We start from the raw sequence: 12,035 nt of genomic DNA, 5'->3' as shown, positions 1-12,035 counted from the left end.
GACACAGACCATTGGGAAGATCCACAGTGGCTCCCTGCCCTGTCCTCGTGGAGCTGGTAATCCAGTGGGGCGAGCAGGGCTTCAATAGGGAGGAAGCCAGGTTGTAAAAAGATAAGATTTGGATTCTCGGGGTATAAGCAACAGAAAGCAAGGCTCACACTCACTAACCTAAACCAGTAGTACTCTATTGGAAGGACATGTAGGGACTGACAAAGGAAAGTGGAAGAACCAGGTCATGATCTCAGAGTCATGAGATCAAGCCCTGCCTTGGGCTCCACGCTCAGCGTGGAATCTACTTGAGATGCTCTCTCCCTCTTCCTCTGCCCCTCCCCCCATGCACGCTCTTTCTCTCTCTAAAATAAATGAGGAGAGGAGAAGGCAGACAGAGGGATTTGGTGGAAGAGGCCAGTGCAGAGGCCCTTCCAGGCTCCCGTGCTTGCCTGGAGGGTTCAGTCCCACAGTCTCCAGTCTCCATGACACAGTTGGCCCTGGTTGTCTTAGCTTCAGTCACGCACCCACCCCCTTGGCCTGCCAGGATTTTATCCAAAGCAGGAGTGGGAGTTCCTCCGCAAGAAATCTGGGGGCTGTTGCCAGATGTAGGGAAAATTGCCACCGAGCAGATCACGCTAACAGATGGGAGGTGAGTGAGTCCAGACTGTGGGGTGTCAGACGGTTCTTCCAGTAATTTGTGCAGAGCAACCTAGGAAGGAAAGGAGGCCAGAACTGAGAGAGAAAAGTTCAGCTATTAGCAGCTGGAAACAGGTAAGCAAAATGTAAACAATGATGTGAAGAGGGAAAGTAAGCCTCGAGGAAACGTCTGTTGCCCCCCCCCACACCCGACACCTGTCCATGCCCAGAGCAACGAGGAATATGTGGGGTCTCCTTGCCCATGGTCGTCACCGGCCTCCAGCTGTCTATCCCGATGATCTAAGGAGAAGCAGGAATGGAAGGGATGGAGAAAGCGCACCAGGCACAGGAGCCATTTGGCTCATGGCGTGACGACGCTTGCGTGAGGTTGTTTGCCGTCTGGTGTGAGTGTCTCCGCAGTATCTGTAACTTGGTTTTGCTGCTGAGATGCCAGTTAGGAATGGGAAGGGCAGGGCTTGCCTTCAGCGCACAGCTCGGGGCATGATGGCGTACTCCGGAGATCACTGGAATTGGTCAGAATTCTCCTAAACTGGTAACAGAGAGGTGTTCATTGGTGCTCCTGGCAAAAGTAGCTCTCCTTAGTCTGTTGAGAAGAGACTGTGCCACACATTTCTCTCTTGGGTATTTGTTAGTGTGATAAAGGGTATTGCAAAGAAATTTTGTTGAGTAGCTTGTCAAGTCAACCTTTTGTGTTGGAGAAAACCTTTCTATCAGTAACCCCATAGAAAGTCCTTAACCTTCAGCGCACCATCACCTCGGTATAATGTTGTCCGCTCTTGTCCTAAAGGCCAGCGCCTAATTACAGGGTGTGCCAGGGTCAGAATATGCTATAGCCACATTTCTGAGGAAATCCAGCCAAGGAATTCTATTCATGTACACTTGTGATTGCTAATAATGATATACTATTTTTAAAAAATAATTGGCCTACTCAGTATTAATAAATACTAAACTTTCAACTCACAGGGGTCCATCCTGGAAGCAGGATAGCAGTTGTATCCGTCTGTCAGGTACACAGTGGGTTTGCAGGTGCCAGGGGAGGGGATCTGCGCACACAGATGGACAGATCAGTGAGCCCACCTTGTCATTAGGGCCAGTGGGAGGGACACAGGATGGGTGCAGAGAACAGTCCGGAGGTGGAGGAGGGGAAGGAGGAAGGAGCTGTGTGCGGAGGAACAGGAGTATTGTTGGGGGCTCCTGGTGAGAATGTGGAGCACTTATTTGGAAGAACCATAAGGGGTTCTGGAAAGACAAATACTAACCATTACTGAGCAGTGTCTGAGAGTTCCACTGAAACCAGAATTAATAAGGATATCCAGGACCCAGCTGTCAGGGTCAGTCTCTCTCTCTGCTGCTCTCTCTCAGCTCTCTGCTGCTGTCAGTCAGTCCAGGGAAAGAATGGAAGAGATGGGGGACGGGAAGCATGCATTGCTAGAGATGGGGAGAACATCTCAAACAAGGAAATGCATGAGGGGGAGGGTGCTCATGACCATGGCCGTGGTGCTACGGTGGTGGGTGTTTGTGGGTCCAGAGCAGGCACGGAGGAACGTGAAGTCAAGGGATTCATAGATGAATTTGAAGCTCGGGTATAAGGAGTTTGAGACTGTCTTAAATTGAGGTGGAAAGAAAGAAGGTTATCGTCTGTATTCATTTCCGGGGGCTCCCATAACAAATGACCACAAACTAGGGGGACAAAACCACTAGCCCCTGGTGGTGGCCAACAGTCCTTGGCATTTCTCGCTTGTACATCAGTCACCTGATGCTCTGCCTTCACCTTCACATCACCACCTTCACTGTCTCTTCTCCCCCGCTTATCCCCCATAAGGCTACTCACTGCTTGTTGGAGTAGGGCCTGCCTGGGTTCATCTCTTGAGATCTTCAACTTTAGATCTGCAAAGACCCTTTTTCCAAGTAAGGTCACAGTCGTAGGTTCTGAGTGGACATATCTTTTGGAGGGCCACCATTCAGCCCCTCCATAGTCCTAGAGTGGAATTTAAGGGGGGAACTGTTTCAGAATTGGGGCAGTTCCAATGACAAGACCCAACATATTGAGATGAGGAGGGGTTGCTAAAAGGAAAGAGAAAGTGGAGATTTTGGTTAAAGAGCTCTGGAGCTGGGCTGTTGGATGGAGTGCATGATGGGATCTGGGAAGACAGCGACTAGGAGGCGGGAGTGCTCCAGAGGAGGGGAAGAGGAATGCTTAGGGGGCAGATGAGTTGCAGTGGGGAAACCATGATCTAGGGGAGGTTCTCAGCTCTGCCTCCGCATTGGAACCACCTGAGGAGCTTTTTAAAAAAGTACCCGCCCCATATATTTCTAATCGGTTGGTCTAGGATAGACCCTGGACAGCTGCATTTAAAAAAAAAATTCCTGGGGTGGTCTAAAGTGTAAAATGTGACCTTCAGAGAGAAGAACCAAGTGGGAGCCAAGGAATCTTCCCCTCCGTCAAGGCCTGAAGGAGACACATCGGGGAAGGAGACTTCAGAGCTTCCCACCATTGTCTCTTAAAGTCTCCAGCAGAACCAGGAAACTAAAGAATAAGGAGAAGGTTGCATTACCTGGCTTCTGGCTGAGGTCCTGACTGGCCTGGAGTTCGTGCTGTTTCATGCTTACACCAAGGATGTATTTCTGATGTGTTGCAGCAGAGAAAGACATCAAGACTCGTTTCTAACACACTTGCTATTCCTACAAAACAAGCCTTCTCCCCCACCCTATCCCCCGCCAAAAAAAAAAAAAATTTTTTCTTAATATGTTTGGAGAAATATCTTTTGCCAGAAGAATATTCAGTGGCTTGCTTTTGTATTTTTTGAATATGTAATCAACAAATACATTAACAATTTTAAGCAGCATAAAAGGTTATCCAATAAAAGGGATTCTCATTTATCCCTGACCCCTCACTCTGTCCCCACCTCAAGGCCCCTCCCCAGAAGCGTCATTCTTACCCGTCACGTGTCCTTTCGGTGAACGTGCTGTATCTTGCCTTTTTCCATTCAACACTGTATCTTGGAAATCATTCCCTTTCTGTACACAACAGGTACGCCTATTTCTGTTCATTGACTCGTCCATCATTTATTTAAGCCATACTGATGAATTTTTAGGTTGTTTCCTCTCTTAAAGCAAACCTGTTAAAGATTGTTTTAAGCAACTAGCACAAGTTGAAGTGGGTCCCTCCCCGGAGATCTGACGCTGGGGAGGGATTGTAGCCGAGGACGCAGCAGTCTGGGCGTCATCGTGCTGGCTGAAGACGGGTGGGCACCTCCCCCCGCACCCCCCCCTGCCCCGTGAATGCAGGTGGAGCTCGGATGTCACCGAGGAGGGGGCCTCCCTGGGGGGCTGGGTGTAGGGAAATGACCTCCCTGCTCCCCTTCCCCAGGGGGACCCTGTCTGACAGTGTGCCGCTTCTGCCCCACAGGAGCCTCATGCCGCGGACTCTGGAGAGCCAGATCACACTGGAGAAGACGCCCAGCTACTTCGTCACACAGGAGGCCCCTCGGCGCATCTTCAACATGTCCCGGGACACCAAGCTGATCGTGGTCGTGCGGAACCCGGTGACCCGGGCCATCTCGGACTACACGCAGACGCTCTCCAAGAAGCCGGACATCCCCACCTTCGAGGGCCTGTCCTTCCGCAACCGCACGCTGGGCCAGGTGGACGTGTCGTGGAGCGCCATCCGCATCGGCATGTATGCGCTGCACCTGGAGAGCTGGCTGCAGTACTTCCCTCTGGCTCAGATCCATTTCGTCAGCGGTGAGCGGCTCATCACCGACCCGGCAGGCGAGCTGGGCCGCGTCCAGGACTTCCTGGGCATCAAGAGGTTCATCACGGACAAGCACTTCTACTTCAACAAGACCAAAGGATTCCCTTGCTTGAGAAAAACAGAATCGAGCCTCCTGCCTCGGTGCCTGGGCAAATCGAAAGGCAGAACTCATGTACAGATTGATCCAGAAGTGATAGACCAGCTCCGGGAATTTTATAGACCTTATAATATTAAATTTTATGAAACAGTTGGACAGGACTTCAGGTGGGAGTGAGCCACCAAGATGTAAGGGTTCTTCTGCTTGTCTCGTCCGTGAGGCTGGCCCCTCGAGCCTGTGATCCTCTTCCCCCAGCAAACCCAACCCAGCTCCAGCCCCCCTTCCCATCTCGGGTTCCATCGTCCTGGAACTAGGAGGACCAGCTAAGGCCACGAGACCATGGGGTCCTTGCCACTAGCTCTCCCCAGTCTGTCTAGGCAGAGCTGACCCGCTTCTGGCTTGTCCAGTCAGTTCTGAATCATTTCCCTTCAGCCCCTCCGAGGCCTTGGGAAACGGCTTTAAGAACGGATCTTCTGATTACGCTAGATATTATAAGTGATGATGGTTCTGTTGCTGTGAACACAGCAGTCTGTCCCTGTCACTGTCCGCCCCAGAGCGGACTTGCTAATTCCTAGTGGCATGTACCTCCCCTCTGAGCTTCACTCTCCCCAGCCGCCCTGGGTGGTGGGACAGGAGACCGTCCTCTTCCTCCTGACCTTAGCAGCTCATCGAGACATTGCAGGGCTGGAAGCACCCCCAGTCACTCCTAGCAGACAGACCCTTCGGTGATGAAATAAACCAGAGATTTCAAAGCCTGTGGTCTCAACTCTGCTTGAAGGTTAATGGTCTTTGGAAACCACTTTGTGACTCTCCCCGCTCCCTATGGACAAAAGCACATTAATTCTGCTGTTACGGGTACTTGACTCACGCGAGCTTTCATGTTCAGCATGCGAAGGAATCATGCTTGTCCATGTGAAATAAATATGGCTCTCTCGTGTCCTTAATGCTGGGCTCTTCTCTGTATGTCAGGCCTGGAGCACAGCTCATTCATCTGGCTCCTCCTGTGCAAGATGAGGCGGGTGTTAGTGCTGAGGATGGTGCCCGCAGCTGTGGGGTGGGCGTGGTTGGGGAGGGCAGCGAGGGTGGGCATAGTCCAGAGGGTAGTGAGGGATGCAGAACCACTTGGGCAAGGAGCAAGGGGCTGAAGATGGGGAAAAGAGGTTCTTGCTAGCAGAGGCTGCTGCAGAAACCTCATGTGGAGATCTGTGGGGACAGCTCTGAAACACAAGACTGACTATGACAGCTCTCGGCTTAAGCTTTGTATCTGGAGTGCCAAACTAGAAGCCCAGGGACTGATAGGAAGTCAGTTGTTTCTGCTTGGCCAGCATGATGTTTTGAAATAATGTCCAACAGTTAAAACTTGGGAGTATTCATATAAAAATACAGTTGTTGTTGTTGTTGTTGTTTTAATGGGAATGTGAGACACCGAGCTGCACTCTAGCACGGTAACACTCAGTTGCCGCCTTTGGATGAAGCCTGTGCTCCCGGGTCTTTGGGGCCCCATCGGGCCCACCTCACTGATGGGCATCATCTGCCCGGCCCCTGTTGGCATGGGCGTTCACAGCCCTGCTTTGGATGTGTGTACTGTGACCTCAGAATAAAGCCCAAACCTTCCAGCATGGTGTCCAAGACCACCCCAGCCCCAGTTTCTGGGATCCTTCCTTCCCTCGTCCTCTGTTCCAACCTCACAGAACACCAGGCCTTTCTTAGCTCTTCTAAGTCCTCCCACTTCTGCCTGGACTGCCTCCCCTCCCTACCGTCTTTCCCCACCCCAGGTGTCTAGCTAATGGAAGCTTCCATAAGATTCCACTCCAGCGTCACCTGCTTGATACTCGAGAAGCCTTCCCTAACCACACTGAGTTATCTGCTCACTCTTCTGCATTCACTTGTTTGCACACATCTCAGTTACAGCTTTTGTCACTCTAGATTAGCATTATTTGTATCAATGTCTGTCTCACCATAGACCACGGCTCCTTGAGAGTCAAGACTGCATCTGCTGTCCTCCAGGAGGCACACACAAAATGACTGATGGATGAGTGTGTGAATGGGTGGAGAGGTGTTGGGGGCCTGGGGGTACCGACAGGAAAGTTCCAAGGAACTACACTTCTGGTCATGATTCCCAGGTAGCTCCGAGGCACTCACCAGTAAGCCAAGGATTGCCAAACCTCCAGGGGCCACTTGGTCTTTGCTCGGTCAGGTGCAGTGCAAGGTTCCTGAAAATGAGAGTCTGACTTAGAAAACGGGAGGACACAAAAGCTTAAGACCTTAGTTCTGTGTCTTGGCCCATCTTCCTGCGCCAGGCATCTCACAGGAGATCAGCTGAGACCATGGTACCACGGAGCCAGTCCTAGGAGTCTGTCCCTTCTGTGCCTCCCCTTTGGGCACGGGGAAGTGACATGGAGGCCAGCGGGAGCTGTCACCACTGAGAAGAAGAGGGACCGGTTGTATGTGGACATTAGTGAACTGGCCTTATACGACCCTCCCCCACCCCCAGAAGTGGTATCCTGTGATCCTGGGCCACGTGGCAGCCAGAGCTGTCCAAAGAGACAGACTTACATTGGGGATACAAAACACCCAAGAAAGAGTAACATTTCCTTTTTATCCTGACTGGGGGAGTCCACAGTCAAAAGTGACAAGAGTTCAGAATTTTGCGGGTCTCAGAGTGGCTTTATTCCTCTCCATTCTAAGCATTCCCAGGCTGCCCAGTCTAAGTGCACTCTAAGTACTATTGAATAGATCAGAGTCTATTGTAATTAGCATATCAATCCTTGTATTCAAGTGAAAGAAGCTAAAGTTCCTCAAAAATCCCAGTTTAAATGAGTAAAATCTGGTCGGCAAACTTCATTTTTAATCCAGTGCAAATATACCCTCTCGCCCAGGGCACTCCAGGCAAACTTGCACAAGTTCCAAATCAGTACAATTTAAACAGATGAAGTCTGACCATTCAATCTGAGACCAAAAGGCCTCCTCTGGCTGTGTGCATGTGTTTCTAACAGTCCAGAGTGTATGGCAGTTCCACAGTCCGCCAGGCTCCTTCCACTCTGGTGCTCACGATTCACCCCGTATCTGCATCCCCACTCAGCAGCAGAGAGAGGGTCTAGAAATCCGAGAAGACCCTTCCAAGGGAGAACAGAGCCTACTGACACAGAGCTTGCCGAAGCAAAGGGACCTGTGTCGGGAAGCCTTCAGGTCTGTCTTGACTGGACGCTGTTGGCCAGGGGAAGCTGGAGGCAGGTGAACCAGAAGTGGGGCCTCCTATGTAGTTGGCTTGCAGAGCTTTGTCGTTTTTTCTGGTTGGTCTTGAGGTGGAAGTGGGGATATCGGAATACGAGTCCTGGCAGGCATTGAACAGGTCCTGATCATTGTGCTACGGAAACTGTGGGTCAGAGTTCTGCTGTCTGTCTGGCTGGGCTGTTGTCCATTTGAACATTCAGTCTCTTGGGGGGAAGAGGGGGCACAGGCAGAACGAGCCTCCTCCATATGAGGCTGCAACATCCTTCCTCCTCGCCGCTTCCTCGTGTCGTGAGTGGGGCTCCCCGGGCTTGTGCCCGGGGATAGTAGTACTACTTCCTCTCTCATATCCCTTTGGGTAGAACTCAGTCCTTCTAGGTTGCCTTACTTTGGTTCCAACCACTTGCTATCTATTATTTGGATCTTACCCTGAACCCCAACACCAGTTCATTCATTCCTCTCTAGGGGTTGATCTTCAAGATATCACGGCAGGCTCCTTCCCATCACTGCATTCTCAACTCAAATGCCTACCCAGAATTGCTTTCCTTCTCCTCTGTCACTGTCAGTCTTTTCATTCTGTTTCCTTCCATTATGGCCTTGACCTCTAGCTGACATTATAGATTTGTTTCTTTTTCTGATGTGTGTCTCGCCTGTGGGTTGGTAACGCTCCATGGATGTCTGTCTCGCCTGTGGGTCGGTAACGCTCCATGGACGTGCAGTCCATATCCGTCTTCTTCAGCAGAATGTCCAGCATACAGTAGGTACTTAATAACTGAGTAAATGAACTACTGGGGCTCTGTCCCTAAACACCAGCCTTTGGGCTACTGCTTGACCTCCCATAAGTGCTATCTTCTGCCTTGGATTTCTTCCATCTCTGGGGACCTTTATTGCCATTATTAACTTATACAGCATCTTTGTGAGATTTAGAAAAAGTTACTCCCCTTGGCCAATAAATGAGAAAAGGGTGCCCCTTTGGGATGCACACAGCCTTTCAGGTGCACAGTATATATAACAAATGCAGCGTGGACTGCCTATCAGCCCCTGCTCTCCCCAGCCCCAGCTGCCATCTTTGTGTAGGGCACAGATGGCACAACCATGCGTGGTAGCCCTGACCACCGTTCCTCCCGAGCTTGGGATTCCCGAGCTCTGAATGCTCCTGGAATTAGCACTGAGATATCCAAGATGCTTTTGATTCTGCTGGCTGCTGGCCTGTCTTTGAGGGGCTCCTCTAACCCTGCTGGTGTCACGGTGCCTCGGGATTGCCCACCCATGATGTGTCATCTCTCCTGCACGTGCGCGCGTGTCTCTGTGGATGTGTGCTCGTGTGTGTGTCTCTTTCCTGGATCCTCACTCATTAACACTCAAAACTATTCAACAAGTATTTTTACTGAGTGTTTGCAAGAGGAGGGTAAGGCGTAGGGAGAGCCAACATTTACGGAGTGCTTTTGGTGTGGCAGCATTGTGTTTTTCATATCTTGGCCCTTCAAAGCAAGTCCAACTTCAAAGTGCAGTATATGGGGTGCCTGCGTGGCTCAGTGGGTTAAGCCACTGCCTTCGGCTCAGGTCATAATCTCAGAGTCCTGGGATTGAGTCCCGTGTCGGGCTCTCTGCTCAGCAGGGAGCCTGCTTCCCTCTCTCTCTGCCTGCCTCTCCATCTACTTGTGATCTCTCTCTGTCAAATAAATAAAAACTTAAAAAAAAAAAAAAGTGCAGTATATGCAAGATGGCAGGTATGGTGGTTAAGAGCACGGGCTGCCCGGGGTGGCCAGCTGCCTCAGTCAGAAGAGCATGCCACTCTTGATCTCTGGTCATGGGTTCGAGCCCCACATTGGGTATAAAGATTAAATTTAAAAAATAAACTTAAAAAAAAAAGGAGCCTGAGTTGTAACTGTAGCTCACTACTCTCTTACTCTGAGACCTCAGACAAGCTATTCTATGCTCCTTGTGCTTCTGTTTCCCATCGCTAGAATGTGAGGGTGCCACGGCCTTGAGGGCTACTGTCTGGATGCTGTCCTGGAGCAGTTCACACAAAAGATGCCTAAGAGAGGAAACAAGTTCAACCATTGAAGCCAATGCAGGAACTGAAGGTGGGATCCGCAAAGACTATAAAGAAGGGCAGGGAGTTCCCTCCTGCTCCTTCTCCCCTTATGCCCAATCTCATGGCTTCTCAGATAAAGTTCAACTTTTCCATGAGATACCATGGATATGATCATGTTACATCTCCGGGAACAAGAATGGTATAATGTGGACCACTCCTCAGACTGGGTAGAGACCCTACTAGATGAAGTGTGCAACAAGGAATCATTGATGGGATTTCGTTTACGCCATCTAATTTACTGAACGTGTTAGGCAGACGAGCCAGGCACAGAGGATGCACAGTTGTGTTAGTTTTCCTCTCAGCTCCCCTCGTGGAGCTCCCAGACTAACCTGTGACCAAGGAATCAGAGGACCAGGCTAAATTCTGGTCCCTGGATTGTACCCACCCCTGCCCCACCCTAGTTCCATAGCTACTCTCATTTTTTTCAACCAATTCAGAGTGTACCTCACACCTGCCTACCAGACACTGAGAGAGGAAATGCAGATCCAGTCTTTTCTCAGATAAGATGAGATAAGATGTCACTAGTTAACTTAGAGTCCTTCTATGGGGAACATCTGTGACCTTTTCCTCTCTCCCTACCTCCCAGAGCCCAGCACTGGAAATCTGAAGAACCAAATCAGATGGGTAAATAGGTGCTCCAAAGGGGCTCCTCCCACCTCAACAATGAACGTGGCTCTGGATAAACTTGGCTTCCTGGTAAATAAGGGGGACATATTACTTTTATCATTTAAAAAAAAAAAGATTATATGCCTCAGCTCCCAAAACAAGCTTAGGACAAAGTTTATTTCATTTTCTAATGTGAAATGGAAATATGAATGTGTCATTTAGAAATTATACTCCAAACTGCTTTTTACTGACAACAGTTGCTTCAACAAATTAGGGATTTCTTCTCTCAAAGAGGTCATTTAAAGAAATCTGGAGCTGGTCAGACTAGAGCTAGGACAGTAGCTCCATTTTGTTATCAAGGACTTAGGTTCCTCCTCTCTTTCTGCCACATCATCCTTAGTCCATTGGTTTTGTCTTCAAGACCCAATACGGATGCTGGTGCACCAGCCACCACATCTATGTTCCAGGAAGGAGGAGGAGGAAAAGAAAGAAGTCAGAAAAAAACTACTTAACCAAGTCAACCCTATTTGAGGAGATTGCCCAGAAATTCTACCAATAACTTGTATCTCATTCACCATCTCTAGCTGAAAGGAAGTCAGAAAATGTAGTCTCTCAGCTGAATACATCTCCTCCCTGACAATCCAAGATTTCGATACTAAGGAGGAGAGTGGATACAATTCACAATCTCTGTAACAGTGAAACTCCCAGCTGTTTGAAAAAGCTGTCTCCTAGCTTCCCAATATTTCCCCACCGTCTCTGAAACCTCCTAGTTATCTCCCCGTCTGCCATCTCTGATTCATCTTCCCATCACCTCCACCTGACTTCTCAAGACACATGCCCCCCAGTACCACCTTCTCCCCACCCTCAACCCCAAACTGGCTCTGTGAGTGGCAGGGGGAGGAGACATCTGATTTGCATCCTTTGCCAGTTTCCCCGGTGGGAAGGCACCCACCCCAGGCCATTTCATGCTATGGAGGTCAAGTACCCTCTCCCTGGAGGCTACATTATCGGGCACTCAGGAGTCCGTTCTAAAGCCAGCTGTGCAAGCCCAGTGGCTCATCTCTCATCCCCCTGCCTCCCTGGCCAGGAAAACATCTGAGAGAATGAGTCAGAGGCCCTGGGGTCCTGTTACGCACGTGTGGGCCTGGTGCCTGGATAGACCCTGAGCTCTGGGCACTGGGCCAAGCCTACTTCCCGACACCTCCACAGCAAGGCCGACTGCGTTTCATCTGATGATGCAAGGAGTCACGTCACACAAGCATTCGATTCACCCAAATTCAATTCTAGTCTACACTGAGAGAAGGGGAGTAGCATGAGAATAGCGTGAGCAGTTTCGTCGGCCATTGTGCTCCATGAACATAGACGATGGTGACCATGAGAAGGTGCCCCTCTGGCCCTACCTCCCCGTCACAGTGTGAGCCTGCTGCTCTGTGACCGTGACTGTAATGTCCACTGCTACTTATTGTTTTCATACTCCGTGGCCCCTACGCGCAAGCCAACTCCTTCCTCAGATGTCTCGCTCGAGTAAGCAAACAGAAATCCACAGCAGTGATGGGAAGGAAACCTGGTGGTGTTGGATTGAGGGGTATTCTCAAGGTGAT

At 50.2% G+C, this 12,035-nt stretch overlaps 1 protein-coding gene and 1 long non-coding RNA gene across 2 annotated transcripts in view; one reads left to right on the top strand and one right to left on the bottom strand.

Annotated features, from left to right (window-relative positions):
- Positions 1–5,429, top strand: part of HS3ST2 (heparan sulfate-glucosamine 3-sulfotransferase 2) — an 88,157-nt gene extending 82,728 nt beyond the window's left edge. The window contains exon 2 of the mRNA XM_047712826.1: positions 4,058–5,429. Within this exon, the coding sequence (XP_047568782.1) occupies positions 4,058–4,676 (619 nt within the window). The 3' untranslated portion in view covers positions 4,677–5,429. The remainder of the gene's footprint in view (positions 1–4,057) is intronic.
- Positions 340–10,466, bottom strand: LOC125090268 (uncharacterized). The gene is made up of 5 exons (XR_007124261.1): positions 10,288–10,466; positions 6,642–6,712; positions 5,368–5,500; positions 2,480–3,767; positions 340–1,887 (listed from the first exon to the last, which is right to left on the bottom strand). It is a non-coding gene; the product is annotated as an uncharacterized LOC125090268 (long non-coding RNA).
- Between the last annotated feature and the right edge of the window lie 1,569 nt (positions 10,467–12,035).

Source organism: Lutra lutra, chromosome 18, assembly GCF_902655055.1.
Source record: "Lutra lutra chromosome 18, mLutLut1.2, whole genome shotgun sequence".
Taxonomy (NCBI): domain Eukaryota; kingdom Metazoa; phylum Chordata; class Mammalia; order Carnivora; family Mustelidae; genus Lutra; species Lutra lutra.
This window is presented reverse-complemented; position numbering and strand designations above follow the sequence as displayed.